Genomic DNA, 23701 nt, shown 5'->3' with positions numbered 1-23701 from the left:
AGCACAGAGACGCACACACTCACTCACAAGGTATGAGGTAATTGTTTGGTCACGTGACTCCTGCAGTAGCTGTCAAAAGTGATACAGCAGCGCATCCTTGACCAGCCTGCCCGCTTCCAGCTGATTGGACTGCGATCAGGTGTTAGGGATCATCTAGAAAGTGCAGAAACGAAATATGACTTGTGATAGCAACAACTTATAAACTTATAAATAAGAACACCAACTGCTAGCTAATAAAACCCCGTTCTGCCAAAAGCAAGCAAATTATAGTCAAGTCCATGTTTCATCAAATATTATAAATTGCTGTCAGTAGGCTATAAGTCCAGTGTTAAAACATTACGGAGCAAACAAATGTTATTAAAGCAGTTAATAAAAACAATTTATTTCGTATTTAACCTAAATCACAATAATTTATCCTTTAAATCGTTTTGATCATGAGTGATACAGACAACCGAGACAGTGAGTGAATTGGCATACAATATTTGAATCACAAATACTGTATTACTGCAAATGTAGCCTATTATTTGAGGCCACATATGTTTGGAAAATAGCAATAAATCGTAATTTTCTGAAGTACTTTTTTTATTCCTGAACTTCCATCCCTTTTAATGGGGGGAATTAGTCTCAGTCTGACTCTCGGATCCAGAAGATGCAGACTGGTAGGCTATTATGTTTAATCACGCTGGTTGATTCAGACATAGGCTAATAACAATTTTTATAGTTGATCCCTTGATCCAGAGTTATTACCCCGCCTATGTCTCTAGTCAATCCGCGTTGGGCTCAAGAGTCAGAGGAGGTGATACTGGTGTTGGAAAGTAGGGAAAGTGGGACAGCGGAGAGGGCGTATAGTGTTGTGCACGCGCTTTTCAGGTTGATGTCTTTACAACGCGAAAGTTATCGCTTGCTTCCATCTCGCTGGAGCGGCACGCGCTCGGCGTGTGCCAGTATTTAAAGGGGGAACACCTCAGTCAGTGCCAAATTTGTGAAGCGGGGTGAGGATATGGCATTTCAGCAGACCGAGCGCGGCGCTGCTGCTGGCGGTGACGCCTAACGGGAGCTCTAATAAAGCGGGATATATCTCTAGCAGATGAAGATGGTTAATTCAAGCGTTTTATTATCGTCATGGCAAACGGAACCGGCAGCATCATGTTGAAATGCGTGGTTGTCGGCGACGGCGCCGTTGGAAAAACTTGTCTACTGATGAGCTATGCCAACGACGCCTTTCCAGAGGAATATGTGCCCACTGTTTTTGATCATTATGCAGGTAAATATACCAGCGTGTTACTGGGTCATAATGACCATTAATCAATATTTCAGTGTGTATTTGATATATAAATGTATTTAACGTTTATTTAGTGGTATTTACAACACCTCGAAGTCACTTGCATTGTGTTGCGCTTGTGTTTCTATAATGGAAACCACCTGTGGGCTGAGGATGCAACTGGTGCACATCTGCATCCTTATGGCACGATTCATTACGTTTCCCTTGGTCAGAAATAAATCAACTATTTACTTTCTTCTTCATTTGATTAGACTTAAATAAAACCAAATTGTTGAATTGATGAGAAATGAATAAAATAAATGTGCATCCCTCTTTTACTTGAACAGACATAAATAAAACCAAACTGAGTATCCTTTTCACTCGATCATAAATAAAACAAATTTGCATCCCTCTTTCACCTGATCAGAAATGAACATCGATTTGCATTCTTCTTTAACTTGTTCAAAGATCAACAGAGAAAACAAAGAAACAGCCTTTTTCTTTAATCAAAATGAAAGCGTCATCCTATTTAAAATAATAATTTGTGATTTTGTTTTCAGTGAGTGTGACCGTTGGGGGAAAACAGTACCTGCTGGGGCTGTATGACACTGCAGGACAGGTAGGGTTAAACCATTCTTCTCTCATTGGCCTGAGGCTTTTTCATTAGCAATAGTAACTCGATCAATACAGGAAAAGTACATGGTGGCCTGTTCAAATCCATTCAGAGTCTTTTTGGCATCATATGCATCTGATTTAAAGGGATCATTCCTCCAGAAATATATTCTGTCATCATTTACTCACTCTCATGTCATGTCGTTCCAAACCCGTATTAATTTCTTTTATGGAACAAAAAAAAGATGATGTCAGTCAGGCTGGCAGTCTCAGTCGTATTCGTTATATGGAAACAGATGAAATTCTGTCTGTCTCCTTTTGTGCTCGAAAGAAGAAAAGCATATGGTTTTGGAACAAGATAAGTGTGAGGGTTAGATAACAGAATTTTCATTTTTGAGTGAATTGTCCCTTTCATCACCAAGCCTCTGCCAAACTCAACAGGTGAACACACACTGGTGACTCTCAGAGGAAAGATCAACATGTGAAGCTGTGGGAATGAAACAGCAATCTGAAATCTTACTTCCTCTGTTTTTGTGTCTTAACCAAGATGTTGAAAGTGATCATTGAAAAAAGATCGTAAGTTGCCATATGGCCTTTGACAATTGTTCTCCAAGGTGGTCTAGTCTAAAGAAATAAGTATCTGGAGTTTTAGCAGTATAAACGGGAATTTTAAAACCTGTATCCTGAAAGGCAAAGGCTTTGCCTAAATCTCATACTCTCTTTGTTGGTACTTCTTTTGAATAACCAACTACTTCACAAAAAGAATGTTTTATATAGTGTGAATGTGTGTCCGGACAATGAATTACCCCATTGAACATGAATTTCATCATGTTGTCTTTGTCATGACAGTTCAGTTGCATCGCTTCACTTCCATTCACAAAGCCTCTTAGCCTCATGGGATAGTAAAGTTTCCATTGGATGCACACTTCAGAATCTCACTGGAAGTAGTCGGCCACACTAGCCTTTTTTATGAATAATTCTGACACGCTAGCGGCAACTCTTTTCCCATCGTGTTTTTTGCCACTACAGTAGGGAAGTATGCTTATTTGAATGCAGCCTATGTCCATGTCTAGAATTTAGCTTTTAAGTATATGTGACCCTGGATCACAAAACCAGTCACAAGTAGCACGGATATATTTGTGGCAATAGCTAACAATACATTGGTCAAAATTATCGATTTTTCTTTTATGCCAAAAATCATTTGGATATTAAGTAAAGATCATGTTCCATGAAGATATTTTGTAAATTTCATTCTGCAATCGCGAACATTGACAACTTTAAAGGTGATTTTCTCAATGTTTCAATTTTTTGCACCCTCATATTCCAGATTTTCAAATATTTGTATCTCGGCCAAATATTGTCCTATAATAACAAACCCTACATCAATGGAAAGCTTATTTATTTAGTTTCAGATGATGTATAAATCTCAATTTCAAAAAATTTACCCATGTGACTGGTTTTGTGGTCCACAACAGTGCACTATGTGTCGGTATGCATGAATCTACTAAGCCTTGCTGTAAATGTAGATTGAACTCTAAGCCTGATGCCTTCTCGCCCAGGGCCAATAATTCAGAAGCGGTACAGGCTTGAACTGTTAAAAGCTGAATATCTCATAGTATTTGATCTCTGATGAATGATTTATTTACTTTGGATTTCATGTCTTGTGAAACTTTCTTTGCCATTCTACAATTAAATAAGCATCAGACAATTTCATTTGAACAGTTAAAGATGGCTGATTTAAATTAATTTTGCCATGTAGTGTTAGTATAGTTTAATTCATCTGATATATAGAAAACAAAATCCTCATATTTTTTTCATGCTGTTTTAATGGTGATCAAACAGACAAAATTATGGCCAGGACTTCAGGATATAACAAATCCATGAGATAAAATCCACTTTGAAGCTCTTAAACAGTGGAGTAGTGCATCTGATTCAGTTGGCTTTTTTCCATTGAGTGTCATCTTTTAAAAAGACAAAAAAAATGTGAGTAGTGGGCCAGATGTGTAGAAGTGTCACTGGGGGCCAAGTGGAGGGGTTTAGTTTTGAAGCAGTTCAAACACAGAAAACCCTTCCCACATGCAGCCTCTCTCAACAGCTGGCACCAGTTAGTAACGTACAGAAACCATGACCGATCACTTGATCAAGAGGATTCATTTAGCTGAAGAACAGGAAAGAGGGTTAAATGTAAAGCTGATGTTCAGGACAGACTTAAAGAAATCCAAAAATCATTTAATCACTCTCATGTCTTTTGAAACCTTTGCTGAACGCAAAAGAAAATGTTTATGGTGCCACAGCCAAGCTGATTTTTTCCATACAGCGAAACCGAATGGTAACCATCACTGTCCAGCAGGATTTTGAGTTAATAACTTCAGTTTGTCTCTCACACAAACCTATCATGGCTTTGTAAAGCATGAGTCACATGGACTACTTTTATGATTATTTATGGTGCTCTGAAACTTTCCCAAATTCCATTTTAATGGTTTAATACAAATTTTAATACTCAAAATCCATGTCTAATCAATTGAATTCATAAAACTTTAACAGTTTAATCTTTTTTTCTTTTTTATAATAAGGGCTGATAAATAACTTATTTTTAGAAATTGTGCTGTCTGTTTAAAAAAATTTGCATTGGAATTTGCATGCTTGAGTATATGTGTAGTAAACGAAACTGCGGCACTCATTTACAGAGACACACAGAACATGCAGACTTCAGATTTCAGTAGCAGTCTTTTTGCGCTTTAATATTCACACTCGCTAGCTCATGTTGCCGTTTGATTAAATGTACAGCCTACTTTTGATTTATTCATCCAAAAGTTCTGTGAGCATTCTGTGTTTTGCTGTAAATTTTACTTTTATGAGTGGATTCTGTGATTCATTTTACGTTTTCTGCATATCGGAAATCATAGGGCCCTATACCTTCTGCACATGTCCAGGATTGATTGAGCACACACACACACACACACACACACACACACACACACACACACACACACACACACACACACACACACACACACACACACACGAAGAAAGATCAAAACCTTCAGTCATTACATTCCACTGAAATGTCATGTACTTTTGGGCCCAGTATTTATATTACTATATATATGTAACTATATCAGAAAAAATAGTGTCTTTTAGTTGCCAAACATTTTAGTTCTTTGAACCTGAAATGTTTGAAAGTAATAAAATGCTTTCTGCAGAGCAGTGTTTGAAAGATCTAATTAGCTGTTTATAATTTTAAGGCCAGTTTACACTGCACCAACAGCAAAAGACACTTCATCGGGTTTGGTCAGATAAGTGTGCGTTACGCCTATTGCCTTTGGTCGGCTCTCATTTTCGCCGATAAAATGTTTTAATCGCCGTTTGTTGGGTCTTGGAATGTCTGAGAAGTGACGTGCTGTAATCTGGTGACTGACGGCGTCTGTCGGCGCAGTGTGAATTGGCTTTTAGGCATCTCAAATCTATAATTAGTTTTTCCAGCAGTATTATTGTGCACTTGACTACAATATTCCAATTTATATATTCCATAAACATTCTGTTCTGCGTTGACTAGATAAAAGACCTCATCAGAATTCCCTTTGTATGACAAAGGGTAACTTGCCCTTCTCAGACATGTGTGTCAATGAGTGTGTGCTCCATATAGCCATGTATTTTAAACCTCACTGGGAGGAGTGAAAGGAGAGTTTTCTGGCACACTTTTAACAGTGAATGGTAGCAATATTGGAAGAATAGGCAGATGTTCATTCTGTTTTAGCTGTTAAAAATAGTTTCAAGCAAGAGGCCTTTAGCTCATAAGCAGATACATGTCAGTTGGATGTCTTCACAGGCTCTCCGTCTGATTGGTCCTGACATGCTAATGGCCTCAGGAGGAGTCAGAGAGTAAGCTGGATAGTGTCAGTTAAGGGGCAAACTCTTAGATGTTGACATCTGTCTCACAGCTCCGTCTCAACCATCTAATCCTGATCTTTCGTCCTCTTCTCTCAGTCCTTCACCTTTTTCTTTATTCTCTTGGGTGATGTTTTAACAGGGCGTTGAGTTGACAGGCTCTTGATAAGACTCAGAGAGGGAACTGGGGCCCCAGATGTGAAGCACAGCTGCAGTCTGCATTGCTTTTTCAATCCCACCCCAGTGTGACTGCCTTTTGCCCTTTCTGGGGCTCGGTCTACCTCATGACCAGCCAGATAACTAGAAGGGATTTTAAACCATACAATTGTTAATACTTTTGAAGTGCTCACATAATATGTTCCTTTTATTCACAACTGCTTTGAATTCTTACTGGAGTCTATTTCTGGAATGAAAGAAGGACATTGAGTTTGAACCACACACAAACACACATTTATGTCTTTTATTAGTGGAGACAGGACTGAAAAAGCACACAAATTGCACTGAATGAAATTTTGACTTTGATCATTTCTTTTATGTTGGGACTGCTATTCTTGTAGGTAAGCGCCAAAGTCTTGAACTTGATGCAAGCCGTAACTGGAAGCCAGTGCAGAGAGATAAATGGGGTGTGACATGGGCTCTCTGGGTTCATTGTTTAGGTATGTTTAGTTAACTATACACTTTATGTATAGGTAAGTTTTAGAATTTTGCAGAATTGTAGATAGAGGCATGTTTTACCATCTAAGCCTAGGTTGGAATTTCAAGAGTAAATCAGAACAGTATAAAAGCTAAAGAAGTAGTGTAATTGCTGTAAAGAGAAAAGGATAATTTGTAATCATTATGAAAAAAAAAATTGCTCACAGAAGCGACCATTTCTTGAAGATTTGAATGGAAGCATTCCACCACAGCGGTACAGAGAGAGTGAAGGTTCTTGTTATTGAGTGTGTGTATCATTGTGATGGTACCATCAGGTATGGCTTACTCACTGACCTCAAAGGAAAGTGGTAGGTAGGAGGATGCAGTCCCAGAGTCAGTCATTATAAGGGGCTTCCTTGGGGCCAGCGGCCAGGCCCGCCGAATACCTTGGTCCAAAGTGGGTGTAACGCTTCATTATGTGCTTCCACTTGCACAACACTGTTATACGGGCCAGCTCGGGCTAGAGGAGTGGTTACGAACAGAGGCGGGGTTTACCTGAGCCTGGAGACGGCAGTGCCGGATGATTCTGTCAGCATTAAAGACTTTTAAAATAATTTCCCTTAAAACTCACTATTATGTTTGAATGCCTTCTGTTTGTGATCCGATGTGGATTCTGATCACCGTATAAGGTAGAAATATTTATACGCGATGCAAAAGACTATGCACGCTAACCATTACCATAGTAAACATAGTAGCCTAAATATGAACGCTTGAAGAAATCAGACAAATCATAATGGCTATCACAATCATGTTTTTAATTTATCTGTCAGTAGCCTACGTCTCGTTTCTTTATACCGGACTATCATAAAATAAAGCAACTTTTTTTTCGGGAGCTTCCTCTGTTTATCTGACTGAAAATATAACTAGGCTACTGGGAGAGAGTGCTAAAGCTCCTCGGGTTGTATTTCTGGTGGCATATTTGTAGAAATTATCATTCTTTCTAAATGTGATGTAAATATGTCCTGTAACTGCCAAATAAACAGAAACAGCCTCGACTGAATAAGTAGGCTAAGTGTGTCCTCTTTCTTTTGTGAAATAGACCTAACGGGAAACCACTTTATTTCTGTGTGACTAATGTGCAATTTTGACACAAATGAATTCATTATGATCAATGTATCACTTTTTATTGTAAACCTGTGGAAAAACATCGATGCTTAGGTTTGAAATATTCAAGTAAACTACAAAAATGCCAGCAAACGGTCGCTTTTATCATGTTTGTTTTGCGATCACGCTGTTTCCAGTGATTTCTTTCTGATTAGTTTTCTGATAAAACTTCCATTTGTTGGTGAAAAGATGGGTTAGTGTGACGTTGTTCCAGAGAGGCGTGTTACGGGCGTGTTTTAGTGAAGCGCTGTGGAGCTTCTGGCCCGACAGTAGAAACATAGCAGATTTTGGGCTCGGTGTTACAGGCCCGGGGCTTTTAGCCCGGCACAACCCGTTTAAAGCCCTGGCTCGCACTGGCCCGACAGTGGAAACGCGACTAAAAATGCCTGGTCAGAGACATGAATTTGATGTTTGCGCCAATGGAGTGAGACCAAGCATTCTGCCACATTATGGATCGTAGCTGCAGACCGATGCCAATAAGGTCACTGATATTTTGTCTATCCCTACAGACCATATTTGCTCCCACCTCGCTCAACACCACCTTGGTGTTTTTTTGGTTTTTTTTACTTGGTCGTTGTCCCAGGTGCAGGAAACCACCTCTGAAGCACCTGCCTAGAGTCTGATTTAACTCCTGAAGGAAATGTGAAAGGAAAGACCTGACTGAGCTTCATCTGGGCTGAGTAATCCGCCTGTGTGTGTGTTTATTTGCTGTACCGCACAGCAAGCTTCAATTAATCTGAGTAAACACAGCCATGAATTATTCTCTTTGGAATGGATAACGGCAGAGGAGCCTCTTTCTTTCTTTCGTTCTTCATTTCCTCAAGTCCCCTTCTTTCTGAATATAAAACTTACTGTGGAAAATCACCCAACCATTACATTCCCACTTTTATTCTTCAACTTGCATAAGTGGGCCTCGTGGGTAATTTTAGCTTGCTGATTTTTCATTCTCTCTCTCTTTCTCTCTCTCTGATTCCTGTTGTCTTATGTAAGGAATGAGGTGCTAACAGCAAAGAGACTATCAACTGCAGATTGACCCACTTATGTCACCACAGCAAATCCATACAGATAAACATAACACACATTCACATACTTATTATACAGAAGACTGACAGACAAAGATGTACCTCAGAATTTATGGTCTGTCACTCACACATGTACATTGAGGTTAAATCTGATTGAATTAGGAGTACAGGAAGACATGCATACATGCAGTAAATGGAGAGCAGAGGGGCTCTTGAGATAAATGTTTAATAGGAAAAGCAGTGTAAAAACACTTTCCCCCTCTCTCTGTACCATATTGGTCTCTCACTCTCTCTGTGGGAATCTTACAGCAACACTGTACAGTCAGACAGATTGGAATCTGATCTGAAAGTCAAGGGCTGAGGGAAAAGAAAAGGGCAAGGCAATTGCAATCTGAGTGATGGATGGATGGATGCCTGCTTTGTTAGCCCAATGTTGTAAATTGTGCTGCAATAAAACCAGACACAATCAACACTGTACGGTTGGAACACCGAACAGTATAGCATATATTACTCCAGATGCTGACTGATGCTGATATAAAACATATATTATACATTAGAGTAGTAATATACCAGGTGCTTTAATGGTTGTCTCTGATTTTGCAACCCTAACTCCAACACACAAATGTATTTTAAACCCAGTGTGTGTCTTAGTAGAATGAAGGCATATATAATTCGGATGTCTGAAGCAAGTAAAGGACAGTGACTAGTAAGGGTGTAACAGTACACAGAAGTCACGGTTCAATACGTACCTTGGTTTTGGGGTCACTGTTTAATACAGTTTGGTACTTTGCGCACTAGAGTTCATTAACATGCTGTGACAATGGCGGATGCACAAAGTTCAATATTACGCTTTTAAGAAATATGAGCGTTTAAGAGCCTACTTCCGAGAAGAGCGGCACCCGACGCTTCCCATTTCCGGGACACGGATTCATCACCGGACTGTAGTGAAACTTCGACAACACAAATCGGCACAATGCCATATGATTTTTATCTCATTATAACAGTGGAAACAACTTGAAATACTCCGTCATTTATGGTCATACAGATAAGAGTAAGACATCATTTGAAACCGTAACGTTTTTTTATTTGTGTACTCACAATTAAAATGAAACATTGTGCTTTTGTAAAGTAAAGAAAGAAAAAAACAGGATGCCACTTTCAGCCGTCCCGGTTTCATTTCCATGAAGTCACAAAAATGTATTGAAACTCTGCGTATAGGCTACTAGCAAGCTCTTGCATGCCATATGAACTCTTGTTTTGGATTGGTGCATGATCGTCTCTTCTTCTTCAGCTCTTTTTCCGGTTGAGGCGGTTAACAAACAGCGTGGCATTACTGTGCATGCCCCCTTCTGGATTGGATTGTGGATCGCCTGTGACCGACTGTATTCGTCGTCTGACTGTATGCACCGAACCGTGACAGTTCGGGACAAATACATGACCATTACAACTGCTAGTGACTAGGCATCTCATTACAGATGACAAACAGCTGATAGTCCTCCTCCATCCCATATCAGATATGCTTTTGTAAGAAGCAAAGAATAGAAAAGGGACAGAAGCAGTTGTCTTTTACAGTACTATGTGTGGAGGAGAAGCTGTGCACAATTGACTGTATTGTCACTGTATTCATACTCCAGGATAAATGTGCATTCAGAGGCTGTCTGTTGTCAGTGGTATCAGCTGGAGGGAGAGCTTTATGGTAATGATGGAAGCAGAGAAGGGTGTTTCCAGGTTCACTGCATTCGATTGCTGTCTTGCTTTTTTTCAATCCATTTCCCTCAGCTCCCGAAAGAGCAGGGCACTCACGTACACACAGGTATACGCGCGCACACACATACATTTTCCCTAGAAATGTCACATATTTCATTATTAACGAGCTCTGGATCATAAGCCGTCACAGGGCGTTTTCAAGGGAATGAAGCACTAATATAAAAACCTATTTAATCAACTGCTTTTCACAGGCAACAATCAAAATGTATTTAGCTTCGTTACAAGCCAGCAGTCTGTTTAATCTCAACTGACTTTTGATGCTACAGTAGAAACCTATGTAGTGAAAACTACTCAAAATATGAGTCAAACCTGAGCCATTGAAAAAGACCGCTGCTAAGTTGATTAAATGACTGCAGTTTTAATGGTCCTGGCGTACACCCAACACTGCACATTTTTTTAATTTCTCTCTTATCTGACACACCCATCTGGGGTCTTGTAGTCTTTACTCACAAGCAGATGAGTTGAATCGTGTGTGTGATTTGTGCAGAGCTGGGAGTACTCCAGGATCTGATGTCATAAGCATTTCAATGCCGGTATACCCTGTGCAATAAACGAACAAAGTTTCATATTTCTTTACTACTCCCAGTTCTCTCCAGCAGCAAAAGGCATTATAATTGTAAAAATAATGAATTTCCACTCATCTGCCATTTTTTGGACAGAAGGTAGTAGTTTGATCCAGTGTTGTCTTCTTCAACCAGATTGGGCCTTTTGAACAAAAAGATTGCAATTCTGTTTGGTGCTGCTGGTGGCTTGGAAATTACACATTTCACCTTTACGTTAGTAGCATCTCTATATTTCATTAGTGACTCCCAACATGGACATAAACTTGTGTTAAATGTGTGTTCTCTGGTGGTAGCAGCAGGAGATATGCAGGAGACGTGGGTGGATGATGTGTTGGCTTATTCTACATTCAGTTTTGGCAAAGGCCAGCTGTAAATAATACCATCCCTCCCACCCTGCCCCCTGTAGAATGTTTGAACAGGCCAAAGGATGGGCAGCGAGTGTATTTATAACGCAGTCGGCCCACAGGGGCGACACACACTGACACAACAGTCTCACTTACACCACAGATGCACCTGCTCAACTTTGTTTTATCAGGTTATGTTGCTACAAATCCTGATTTGTCAGGGACAGGACGATCTCCCCACAGCAGTAGCAAACCGTTTCGGCTGTAATTCTAAAGGTTATATATCGCAGGTTCATATCTCAGCCACAGAACAGCACATTTGGCCTTGAAACATTGACAGTTGCAAGTAAAAACAGAAGGTTTATATCGCTCGCCAATCTACTTGATGGATGAGCGACTGTCTGGCTGTGTTGTGTGTACTGAGTGAGTGCGTATTTGACATCGCTAAAAGTGAGCTTTCCCCCAGTGTCCTACGTCCTACCCTAAAGCTGAGGTTAAATGTACCATTTCTCAGTGAAATTTTGTGGCCAAAATGAGGGTAAAAATGAATTCCCACACAGATTTCGTTTGTGTTTAAGTTGGTCCCACGAATTCGCCACATTGACCAACAGAAAGCTGGAAGTGACTTCTGTGTGAGCTGTGCTTTATACATCTCTACACTATTAACAATAGACAGTGAACGCCCTCAGAATTTCACTAAAAATTCTCTAATATGACCGCACATAAAGGCATATGCAACCCTGAACTCCAAGTTACAGAAACTAGCAGAAGTACTTTCACTCGCAATCTTAAGTCGGCAGTTGTTAGTAACATCCCTCGCGGTTCAGATGCAAAGGTGCTCCTACAGTAGATGAGAGACGTCATGGTAAATTAATCTCTGAAGCCACATTTCTGAGGTTTCATTTCTGGAAGCTCAAGACTGTTCCTGAGTGGTGCCTGTTGCAAATGATATGTTTGTACTGCAACGCATGGCCAGAGGCACATGCTGTTACAGTTTAGACACACTCTCGTTAGAAAGAATAACCATGGATGATTGCATACTAACACACACACACACACACACACACACACACACACACACACACACACACACACACACACACACACACACACACACACACACACACACACACACACACACACACACACACACACACACACACACACACACACACACACACACACACACACACACTGCGTGTGGAGACACACAAACACACGCTGGAAAAAAACAAGCTCCCAAAAATATCAGTCACATGTCCCCTGTAAATCCAGGCTTATCTGTTGTAGTGTCTGGGGTTTCTGGTTTCCAGAGGACATGTCGATGTCTCGGGCTGTTTAAAAGGACGAATGAGGAGATGGAGGAAATGCTGTTGAGTGAAATATGGATTTATGGGTCACGAGTCATAATCTAAATCATATTAATCTCTGCTCGATCATTAGGGTCAGCGGGTAATTTCTGGTTGCTGCTTAAGTGATTGCTGATAATGTTCCAATGTAGAGCATTTGTGGACTCTGATTCAATACAGTGGTGAATGCTATTAGTTAAGATTTGTGGAGAAGGAAATGACACTGTATTCAAAGTGAATTCATATTAGGGTATTTTACTGAAGTAAATGTTTCTGAACTTTTGATGCTTAAAAAAAAAAAAAAAACATTGTTGACTTATGAACAGTAGAAGGCTCTGTGCTTGTTTTTACCCAGTGTCCTCTGGTCTGACAGGAGGACTATGATCGCCTGCGACCCCTGTCCTACCCCATGACAGATGTCTTCCTCATTTGCTTCTCCGTGGTGAATCCGGCCAGCTTCCAGAACGTAAGAGAGGAGTGGGTCCCTGAGCTGCAGGAGTACGCGCCCAACGTCCCTTACCTGCTCATCGGCACTCAGGTTTACACACTTTGCTACACAAACGGCACAGTATTATATAGTATACTGCCTTCTTTTTGTAATTGTATGTGAAACGGTGCACAAATTTGTAACAAAAACATTCGGAACACTAGTATGCTACAGTGTTGCTATATTGGTGTCCTGTCCATTTATCACCTTGACCCAAGTTTAAATCCCGTCTGACAAGTGCGCTATCCAAAAACACATCCCGCAATGAATACACATTCGTTCAGTAGGTGAAGAGTAGACGGTCTTTAGTGGCTGTTCGAACGCATTCAACCACATGAGCGTTTCCACTCCGAAAGCAATCCGGTTGAATGCGCTTTCGACTCTGCAAGTGGACAAACTCAAACATTTTATACTCTGTTTCCACCTGTATTTAGTGTCGCCCAAAACGCATCTTAATACCAGATGGAAACAGGGCCTTATGTAAAGCAATATACTATATAGCAAGTCTCAAGTGCCTGATTTATTTATTTTTTGGTCGCAAATGTAATTATATTATCACCTGACTCTTTATAGAAATTTGGATGCATGTCAAACTTTATCCGCATACATATAGTGCACTCGCTTGCTATAGCAGGGCGATATATACTATATAGCATATCTAAACTGATTGATTGCTTGTATCATTGCACAATTTATTATCGCCCCGTTCTAATCTGCTAAATACAAAGGCATGAATATTATAAGTATTACCATCATGATTTTCTGTATTGTAAAAAGCGCTATAAAAATTATTTTGACTTGACTTGGTACGGTATTATAGGATGCACTGATAATTAAAATTCTATCTGATACCGATAAGCCTTCTTATTGGAATTCTTCATTATAAAGAATGTTATCTAAATAAATGTATAATACAACACCTAAAAACAAAAAAAGAATCATTTTAAAATGCTACAATCAAATTTCAGCATCACAAAACTATAATGTACAGTACAGTATAAAAATACATATATTTTTGAGATTTGCTGAACATTTAACAATGTTATTAGATTATTTGTGTTTTCAGAGATTAACTTTTTGAGTGTTAAAATGGATGGTAAAAGGTAATCTAAACAAGCATACACAATTATTAAATATTAATTATCTATAGGTTATACTATTCCAAAGATAGCACAAACACATTGTCTGGTTTTGTTCATTTTGTGTTGACTGTCAGAATTACTGATGCTACAGATATGTATGATCTGTGAGAATGTAGTTTTGTGGTTATATTTGTGGTAATATTATGGATTGAACATAATGAATTGTGTCCTATCGTAAAAGGTCCGGTCATCAAGTGTTCATGACACATGGTCGATGAAATTGTTCAAACGGCTTATTATGATTGTGTTGGTGATTACTATATCCCATGTATGTGTGTTGAGAGTGAGGGTTTGTCATCAGCCCTAGTCCTGTCAGGTCATATTTATTGCTGTGTGTTCCATTCCCGTCTTAATCAAACCACAGAAGTGAGATGAATACAGAATACAGCGCAATCGATACGAAAGGGGGCCAGAGAGAGTCATGGGAACAAGGACCCTGAACCAGGGCTACATGAGTAATTGAAATAAATCTGAAATCGTAATATAATTTAGTGAGCTGTATCAAATCACAAAGGCTGTGATTTGATTAAATAAATATGCGCTGCATGTTTCAGAATGACATGAGCAGCTCATTATGCAACACGTAACAAGTCTTCTCATAATAAAGGGAAGCTTTAAGAGTTAAAAGTTTAATGTTTGAAAATGAATAAATTAAGACTGCTATAAATATTAGTATTGTAATTTTACAGGTGTAATTTAAAATGTAATAATTATATTCTGCTTATACTCTTGTTTTATTTTTTGTGAAATGTTGAGTAATATTTCTTATTTTAAGTATTTTTTATATATTTTTTTTTATTTGGTTCTCCTTCTACTACTATTAATAATAATAATTATAATTATCTAGCCATATTGATCCAAATTTTTTAGATTTTTTTCCTTATATCATGCAACCCTACAAAGCTTTACTTCTGCTGGTAACCAGCCAATGAACATTGACAAATTTAAAGGAAACCTTTACATTTGTGTCCCATGTGTCTAATTGGAAGATGTGAAGGAAGTGCAATGCTGTGTAGTGGTTTTGCTAATACCTCAGTGGATGTATGGAGAGCAGTTTTTTTTTTGTCGAGAGTAGCTGGCAAAAACTCAAACTTAGATGAAGTGGAATTTTAATTCGAAACAGGGAAGGCGGAGACCCTCCTAGACCACTGCGGTGGTACTTTTTAGGTGAAAGGGGAAGTCTGTAGACGCATGCCACCATCTGGTCTTGGGTTGAATTTCCTGGAGCCTTCTGCTCTAAAAACAATCTCATTCACCGTTCTTGTACAGTTAACCCCTCACGTGGAGCCTACTTAACTGTAACTTTCTCTCTCCGTTTACTTTTTTGGCTGTAGATTGACCTACGAGATGACCCCAAAACTATTGCCAAGCTGAACGATGTTAAGGAGAAGCCCATTGTGACAGAACAGGGCCAGAAGCTAGCAAAAGAGGTGAGAGGGGAAAATTATACTTCCTATTTCTCAAGTTTAAAATAATACTGAAACTTTGTAGCGAGAGAACTCAGACATGGGTCAAAGGGAAAGTGAAAAGAACAGCACATCGTCGTGATTTGAATAGTGCATGTCTAAAATGATGTCTTAATTTTCTATGCATTTCCAGATTGGTGCCTGCTGTTATGTTGAATGCTCCGCACTGACGCAGAAAGGTCTGAAAACTGTGTTCGACGAGGCCATTATAGCCATTCTGGCTCCGAAGAAAGGCACGCTCAGGCGAAGACTGGGCCCACGCTGCATCAACTGCTGCCTCATCACATGATACACCAGCTCAGGGGCGTCCAAGTGAAAGAACGCAAGGCCTGATGGTGACCAATTGACAACCATCCAGATTACAATCTGACTTCTGAACTAAAGGAACGAGAACCAATGGACGCTGTGAAATATGAACGATGGTGCTGTACAGTCCAAGTTATGGGCAAATGACAAAAAGACACATTCTTCAGGGAGAAATGACACAAGAACACTAATCTTTGAGATGGGATACAAGGAAAACAACAAAATGATTTGCTGAACGTACAAGCACAGAGAATAGACAATGAAAGAAATGTAAAGATGTCTGAGACACCCTTTTTAATGGCTAAGAACAATCGAACTGTATTTCCGTGTCTGGCTCAGCGAGCACTAGTACGAAACCCAGACAAGCCTAAACAGCACAACCAAACCCTTCGGTCATTTACAGAAGTAAGACTTTATTTAACTTCAAAAAGGGAAACTCAGCATCTCAATTTGGGTTGCAAAACAGTTGCTTTTTACAAAATGTCTCACGACAGAACTGGCTTTATATACAAGAAGGAAGAGGGGAATTATCAAATAAATATACTGCCATTATGTGCATACATCAAATGAAATATCTATTCTACAAAAAAAACAAAAAAACATTTGATTTGTATTGTTGTAAATGTGACCTCAGAGTCATTTTTCTTTGATTTGGAGAACGCAGTGGGGTGGACAGTCGTTTTTTTTTTTACTCAAGCCTGGATCTTTTTCTCTGTCAAGTTTCTGGTGGCCTGTGAGTGTGTCCTTTGTGTCCTCACTTAAGCTTGTAGGTGAGCTGTTTGCGATGCCAGTGGATCCAGACAGGGGCAGCGACGAGGCCAGTCAGAAATCCAGTAGTTGCCCCGAGGGTACAGGAAATGGGCCAAACCTGCACAGAAGAGCCACAAAAACGAAGAGATCAAAACTGTCATATTGCAGGAGCACAAGTGACTGACTGCAAATTCTACAGATTCACTGTGGTGTTTTACCAACCAAATTTTTTTGTATTTGAGACTGCTTTCTTCCTTTCTTTTTTTAACATAGAGTTTTGAGCGTTACGTATTGGTGGCCTTGCCGCTCAGGTCTGTGTCGACTGCTTTGCATATTGAATTTTTGCTTTATATGATCAAGTTGATCTTCTTTTTAATGAATTTCCTGCAGTCCATGCAAATATGTGGAGTGGTCCGAGTGGTCTTTAAAGCTTCCAGCACATTGTGAGCAACAAAACAAAAAAAGCCTTTATAAATAGTAGATATATGGAATGCAAATCTAAAAATCAAAAGGCACAATGGTTTTATGAGTGCACCTAATTCAAGATTAAAACCTTGCTGTTGATGCCAAATGTGCAGTGGATATACAAAATGTAAATTGAATGACTTGCCGCAATATGCTTACTGACTATAAAAAAAGTTTTTCTAATATTTTGTCTCTTTTGTTTTTAGTCTTGTTGCTTCTTCATATAGATTTTAAATAACTTATTTCAGTCTAGCACATAAAACATTTTAAAATATGCAATTATTTTTCTGTTATATTAACTTGAAGAAAAATAATACTTTTATACTACTTAAGTGACATAAAATATTTTAACAGAAAACTATATACACTACCATTAAAAAGTGTGAGGTCAATAAGGTTTTTGTTTTTGAAAAGTATCATAAAAAATATGGTAAAACAGTAATATTGCAAAATATTATTACTATTTAAAATAACTTGTTTTTATTTGTATTATATTTTAAAATGTAATTCATTCCTGTATTACAAAGCTGAATTTTCAGCATTCTTCAGAGTCACATGATCCTACAGAAATCATTTCAATATGATGATTTGGAGCTCAAGGAACATTTCTTGTTGTCAGTGTTGAAAAGTTTTGTTGTTTTTGTTTGTTGTGGGAAACTACAAATATTTTTGTGATTCTTTATGTATAGAAAGTTCAAAAGAATAGCATTCATATGAAATAGAACTTACTTGTCGATTTCGATCAGTTTAATGAATCCTTTTTGAATAGAAGCATTAATTTCCCAATTGACCATGAAACATTTGAACAGTGTGTGTATATTAATATTTTAAGACGCACACGTTTGTTTCACTATATTAGTGAGGACACTGCATAGACTTCCACCGATTTTATATCAGGCTAATATTCTTTATGGCCTAACCCAACCGCTACCTTATAAGTCTTTTTAACTAGTAAGGACCAATAAAATGTCCTCACTAGTCACAAAAAATTTAACTATACAAGTGAGAAAATTTGGCCCTCACAAGTATAGCCAAGTATGTTCACATAACACACATATATCTGGAAAAATAGCAACAAAATATTTGATAAACACTATCCATCCTTTTCTTATCCTCTTCAGTCTTTTTACAGAGTGAGATTTCTTCCATTCATAAATGATCCCTTCATAAATGACTGAAGATATGAAGAGTGGCTCAGAATTAAAAAAATGTCAGCAAGATTGATTATTCAATTATCTCAAGACTATGATGATATGGGTTGCAATATATAGTGTCATGGCAATGAGAAGGAGCGAGTCTGTGCGAAAAGCATCAGTATTCAACCACCCCAGAGTTTCTCATTAGCTCACAATCCCATCATCATGTGTTTAGGAATCATCAGCGGGTCTACGCCAACCTCACTCCCCTCCCTACAGCTTCCTCACTCCCGTAATGAGTCAGTCTCATCTCTCTGGCCTCGTCTAGACATCTGTGTGTATAGAGCGTGTCAGAAAGCACACATGGGAGACTTCAGCGTGACATTTTGAGGGCAAAACGAGGGCAAACACTGGCCTCTGATCAATGTCTGTACAACACATGAATAATTGAAGTACCAGCACAGTCCTTCTATGCCAACAAAACATGTTTATGGCTGTCCTGCACGATTGGTTGAGGAATGTCTATGTTGTCTAAAAAGGCTCTCATTGTTAACAACACATTATTTGTTTTCTATTTGACAATGATCTTTAGTATAATGCAATACTGAGATAAATGTCCTTTAATAAAGATATAGATGTGATTGTGGTATAAAAGAAAGCAAGTTTCATGTGTCTGAACAAAATGTAATTATGTTTTTATGGTTTTTGCCCATTTAATCAAAATCAACGGGGTCCAGCAACATTGGACCCCGTTGACTTTCATTAAATGGACAAAAAAATAGTTAATCAAAGTGTCTCCTTTAGTGTTCTGCAGAAGAAGGTCAGTCACAGGTTTGGAACGGCTGAGTAAGAAGCCAAAGTTATTTTGCATTTTGATTTAATTGCATGCATTATAAATAGACAGCATAAACATAAGTAAAGCAAAACCAAAATATTTATACAAAGCAAAATGATTTCTCTGGCATGTTCCTCCTTTCTGAATTTTAAAACAAGGAACCCTGTACTGCAATTCTGCTGCCACGGCAGAAATCTGCTTTCTGTACTGAGCATAACTATATATTATAGCACTCATTGAGCGACAAAGTTTGCAGTGGCTTTTGCTTTACTAGCCAAATTTAATGGAGAGTCACATGAAATCATCAGGGGGGAAGAGAGATGCATTGGGGTGTGTTGCAGGCCAGACTCAAACCTGCATCACCCACTTGAGCACCATGTCTCAATGAGCCAGAAGCATGTGCATTAATTGCTAAATTACATATTTCTTTTAAAATTACAGGAGTTTCTGAGACCAGTTGCAATAGTGTCATCACACTAACCTGCCATGGTCTGTCCCAGTCGAGAGGAATGGGGAAAGCTCCCAGCCAGGCCCCAATCACACTACAGCCAGTGGTAATCTGAAGAGAGGTGTCCCACACTGACATCGCCCTGAAAATGACACATGCTTAATCATAACATTGCTGCTATTGCTAACAAATGAAAATGAATAAAGCTGAAACGTTGCTCACAATGTAGCAAACTAACCATATATCAAAAGAAGCAGTGTTTATATGAACATAAGATTGGGGTCAGTACGTTTCTGTTTTGTTTTTTTAAAGAAATTAATACTTTTATTCAAGCAAGCATGCATTAAATTGATCCGAAGTGAGATTAAAGACTTTTATGTTGCTCCAAAAAATTTATATTTCAAATAAATGCTGTTTTTTTTTCTTCACTTTTTAAGCCATCAATGAATCTTGAAAAAAATGGTTTCATGGTGTTCAGAAAAATATTAAGCAGCACAGCTGTTTTCAACACTGATAACAATAAGAAATGTTTCTTGAGCACCAAATCATCATATTAAAATGATTTCTGAAGGATCATGTGACACTGAATACTGGAGTAATGATGCTGAAAATTCAGCTTTGCATCACATGAATAAATTACATTTTAAAATAGTTTTCAAACAGTTATTTTATATTGTAAAAATATTTCACAATATTAAGGTTTTACTGTATCTTTTGATAAAAAAAAAGCCTAAACTTTTGAAAGGTAAAAAAAAAAAAAAATGGACAGCTTTAGCTTAAAATACCATATGTAGGTTATAAAATATGAGGCTTTTTGGCTGTTACACAGTGTAGTGATGTAGGATAGAAGATGACTATGAATGTTCAACGCATTCTCATCCTTGGGCGTCATAATACTGACGCTTTTGACATTTCGTCTACATCGAACGCACATGGCACCCTTTAGCGTCAATATGAGACGCACAGAGCTTTGTTCGGTTATGGGTAGGTTTAGGTGTAGTGTAGGGATAGGGTTAGACCGCTAGGAGGCGCCTTCTGGCCCATTTCTATCTGCGTCTCATATTGACGCTAAAGGGTGCCATGTGCGTTCGATGTAGACGAAATGTCAAAAGCGTCAATATATGACGCCTTGGGATGAGAACGGGCTGGAATGTTCGCTGAAAACAGACACAGCTCAATATTTACATCTGAGAGATAAATTTCCTGCAGAGTTTAAGCTGAGATACTGCAGCTGTACAAACACACAGTATCTCTGACTATCATACCATTGGAACATCACTAAATTATAGTACAAACGTCCAGTGGTCTTGTTTCAAAACACTTCAGTCAATGTGAAGCTTTAGATAATTTAAGCTAAAACGTTACAGAGAAGCTTTAACGATATTATTAATTAAAGCTGCAGTCCGTAACTTTTGGCGCTCTAGCGGTTAATAAACAGAACCGCATGAATCTTGCGGAAGAATATTGTAGCCGGAGCTACTTCTCTCTGTTTATGTCTATGACGAGTCACACAGGTACTGGGCTACTCCGCAGTGGTACGACCCGAACCAGTCTAAAATAGTCAGAATATAAACACTTGTTATAGGTGTACCGTAGTGATTCAGGATAAGAAAAAAAAACAAGGTTTGGAAAATGGATTCATACTCGCTCATTATATACATTTTGTAAATTTTGAACACAATATAAAAAGTTACGGAATGCAGCTTTAAACGCTGAATTATATACAATTAGAAAATGGGAAAGGACCAGACCCAGCTCATGCCCCGACCTGCAGGATTTCATCAGAGCATTAAGCCACACTCAACTCTAGTTGCTCATAAATGGGGATTGAGGCATTGTGATTGCATCATTTACTTTATATTGAAGGCGTTCATCCTACAATAATCCCATATCTGTGAAACTCAATGAGATCTGTTGCACCCATTTGTCAAAGTTGGTCAAGGTCTCCATCTAGTGGATTACAGCCACTGAAACAATAACACAAACTGCTCAGCAAAGCCTCTTCCACACCGTAAACGGAGCAAGCAGTGATTCAAGTGGTTTATGTAGAGTTTATCCTGCATTTACCCATCTCTGCTGAAAACCCGGATCCATGCCTGTACATTAGGGCCCAGTATGCAGAGACATCTCAATGTAGTGAGTGTGGACAGCAGCACGGCCAGAGAAAACGTCTCCAGGGCAGACCTGCAACATGACATGTGACTTATACATCTGGTATTTCACATTTCTGGACGCAAAACAAACAAACAAACATGTAATACTTACTCGAGCAGAGGTGCGCCGTACATTACCACCACAGAATGAAAAAAGAGGCATGACAGTAGAAAGTACAGACAGGATCTGGACAATCTGTTGATCTGTGAATGAAACAACAAATGAAACTTTAGCCACCATGAAATCAAAAATGACATCTCTTGTTTTTATGGAATATTGCAGTATTTATTATAAATGATTTATCCATGCACATAATTTTTTTTTTATTGCAGCGACATCTCTTCTCTTCTTTGATGACGTGTTTACTGGTGTGAGGGCGGGACAAACTGTCACTCACATGAGATCATAGCAAAAGCAAGCAACAACAATCCAATCTATTCCCAATGGACAAAATCAAGTCCCGCCCTACATTTTTTTTCTTGTTCAAAGAAGCCGTTTCACTCTTATATACCGGTACATCACAATAGAGTGGTGCAGGGATGATGTCAAAACCCAGAAGAATAATTCGCCACTGGTTCCCTCAAGATTTTCCTATAGGGTTTTTTTCAATTTATGAGTAAAATAAGGTCTGTGGAAAACATAAGTTGACAATAATTGGACATTTTGTTCTACAACTTAAATAACACGCACTGTTACGTACCACACACTCAAAGCAACCGAACGTAACATATTGATAACGCAAATTTTGAAGCTGTTACGTTCCTATTAAGTACCTAGATAAGAAAATTTGGAGTTTGAGTGTGTGTAATTTTTCGTTGTAGAATAAAACGTCCAAGTATCGTCATCTTATGTTTACCACAGACATTATTTTACTCATAAATTGAAAAACCCCATAAAAACCCATAGGAAAATCTTGAAGGAACAAGATGCGAATTAATCTTCTGGGTTTTGAAATCATCCCTGCACCACCTTATAGGGAATAAAAGACTATCGCAATTTCTGTTTTATGCTGACTTTAATGCTCATTCTATTAAGTCATCAATTATGTTTGCAAATCATTGGAGAATGTTCTGCCCATCTCTACCTTGTAGCTCAATGTGTTTTTCTTTGTTGGTGGGCTGATGCCAAGAAGCCAAAACACTGCAATGGTGACCACAGCAACAGATCCAGCCACACAATACAGCCAAACCATGTGGGTCCCATAAACAGAGAAGTTTTCCAAAAACACAGCAGGCATCACAGTTGCCATGAAGATGGAGGAGGCAATAATGGCATGAGCAGATGCCATGCCCCTGATCTCAACATCCCACATTATGGAAGTTAAATGGAGGTACCTGTTAAAGAATAATGAAAGTAAATGAATGGGATGAATGAACAATTGCAAAAGAAATGTTAAAGCCATTTGCGTGTCTTTCAAAATATTTCATATAAGGTCAAAGAAAGGACACGAAAGACAGATAAGAGTCCAACGTGATAATGAGACTGGCAATAAAAGCATAATTTCCAGGAAATGTTAGAATAGCAAGGACACTATTATATACAACTAAAACGAGCAATTAATTCAATGATTAATTCAACTTACTTTTAAGTAAAGACTGACCAGTGGAGTGTTGTGCCTGCCTGCCCTGGTTGTAACTTATATATCCAATAAATTAACTTATAAACTAATGGATCACCAGATTCCTCCAGCACCTGAACAATTTGAACAAATTCAAGTTTTACCTTTCTAGAGACTGCAAATATATGTGAACAGTTTATTTACAAAACATGACTCCCGTGTAACTTACTTCCGGGAAAATGAAGTCACCAACGACATTCTCTGCCAACGATCAAAAACATACCAAAAAAAAATATACTACTCCAAACCATAATCAAATATTCTAATAATTAAAAAAAATAAAAATAATAA

The 23701-nt window shown here is 38.5% G+C and overlaps 2 protein-coding genes across 2 annotated transcripts; one reads left to right on the top strand and one right to left on the bottom strand.

The window, feature by feature from the left end:
- The first annotated feature begins 768 nt into the window (after window positions 1-768).
- On the top strand, window positions 769-16693 carry rhoq (ras homolog family member Q). The gene is made up of 5 exons (XM_082151424.1): window positions 769-1264; window positions 1822-1880; window positions 12977-13141; window positions 15567-15662; window positions 15832-16693. Exons 1-5 carry the CDS (start codon window positions 1123-1125, stop codon window positions 15985-15987), a joined length of 618 nt encoding a protein of 205 aa, XP_082007550.1. The 5' UTR covers window positions 769-1122; the 3' UTR covers window positions 15988-16693.
- On the bottom strand, window positions 16398-23593 carry pigf (phosphatidylinositol glycan anchor biosynthesis, class F). The gene is made up of 6 exons (XM_082151423.1): window positions 23375-23593; window positions 22877-23126; window positions 21904-21995; window positions 21706-21822; window positions 19672-19780; window positions 16398-16872 (listed from the first exon to the last, which is right to left on the bottom strand). Exons 2-6 carry the CDS (start codon window positions 23102-23104, stop codon window positions 16759-16761), a joined length of 660 nt encoding a protein of 219 aa, XP_082007549.1. The 5' UTR covers window positions 23105-23126; window positions 23375-23593; the 3' UTR covers window positions 16398-16758.
- Between the last annotated feature and the right edge of the window lie 108 nt (window positions 23594-23701).

This window comes from Leuciscus leuciscus (genome assembly GCF_965113295.1).
Source record: "Leuciscus leuciscus genome assembly, chromosome: 21".
In the NCBI taxonomy this organism is placed as follows: domain Eukaryota; kingdom Metazoa; phylum Chordata; class Actinopteri; order Cypriniformes; family Leuciscidae; genus Leuciscus; species Leuciscus leuciscus.
The sequence above is the reverse complement of the archived record's forward strand: the minus strand, read 5'-3'. Positions and strand labels throughout refer to the sequence as shown.

What these genes read in the sequence shown, in the direction of transcription:
- rhoq (XM_082151424.1), top strand. Translation starts at nt 1,123, where the DNA reads ATGGCAAACGGAACCGGCAGCATCATGTTGAAATGCGTGGTTGTCGGC. An exon ending in TGTTTTTGATCATTATGCAG is followed by an intron (nt 1,265 to 1,821) that starts GTAAATATACCA and finishes TTTTGTTTTCAG; the next exon opens with TGAGTGTGACCGTTGGGGGA. An exon ending in GCCAGAAGCTAGCAAAAGAG is followed by an intron (nt 15,663 to 15,831) that starts GTGAGAGGGGAA and finishes ATGCATTTCCAG; the next exon opens with ATTGGTGCCTGCTGTTATGT.
- pigf (XM_082151423.1), bottom strand. Translation starts at nt 23,104, where the DNA reads ATGTGGGATGTTGAGATCAGGGGCATGGCATCTGCTCATGCCATTATT. An exon ending in AAAACACATTGAGCTACAAG is followed by an intron (nt 21,996 to 22,876) that starts GTAGAGATGGGC and finishes TTTCATTCACAG; the next exon opens with ATCAACAGATTGTCCAGATC. An exon ending in CGGGTTTTCAGCAGAGATGG is followed by an intron (nt 19,781 to 21,705) that starts GTAAATGCAGGA and finishes TGTCATTTTCAG; the next exon opens with GGCGATGTCAGTGTGGGACA.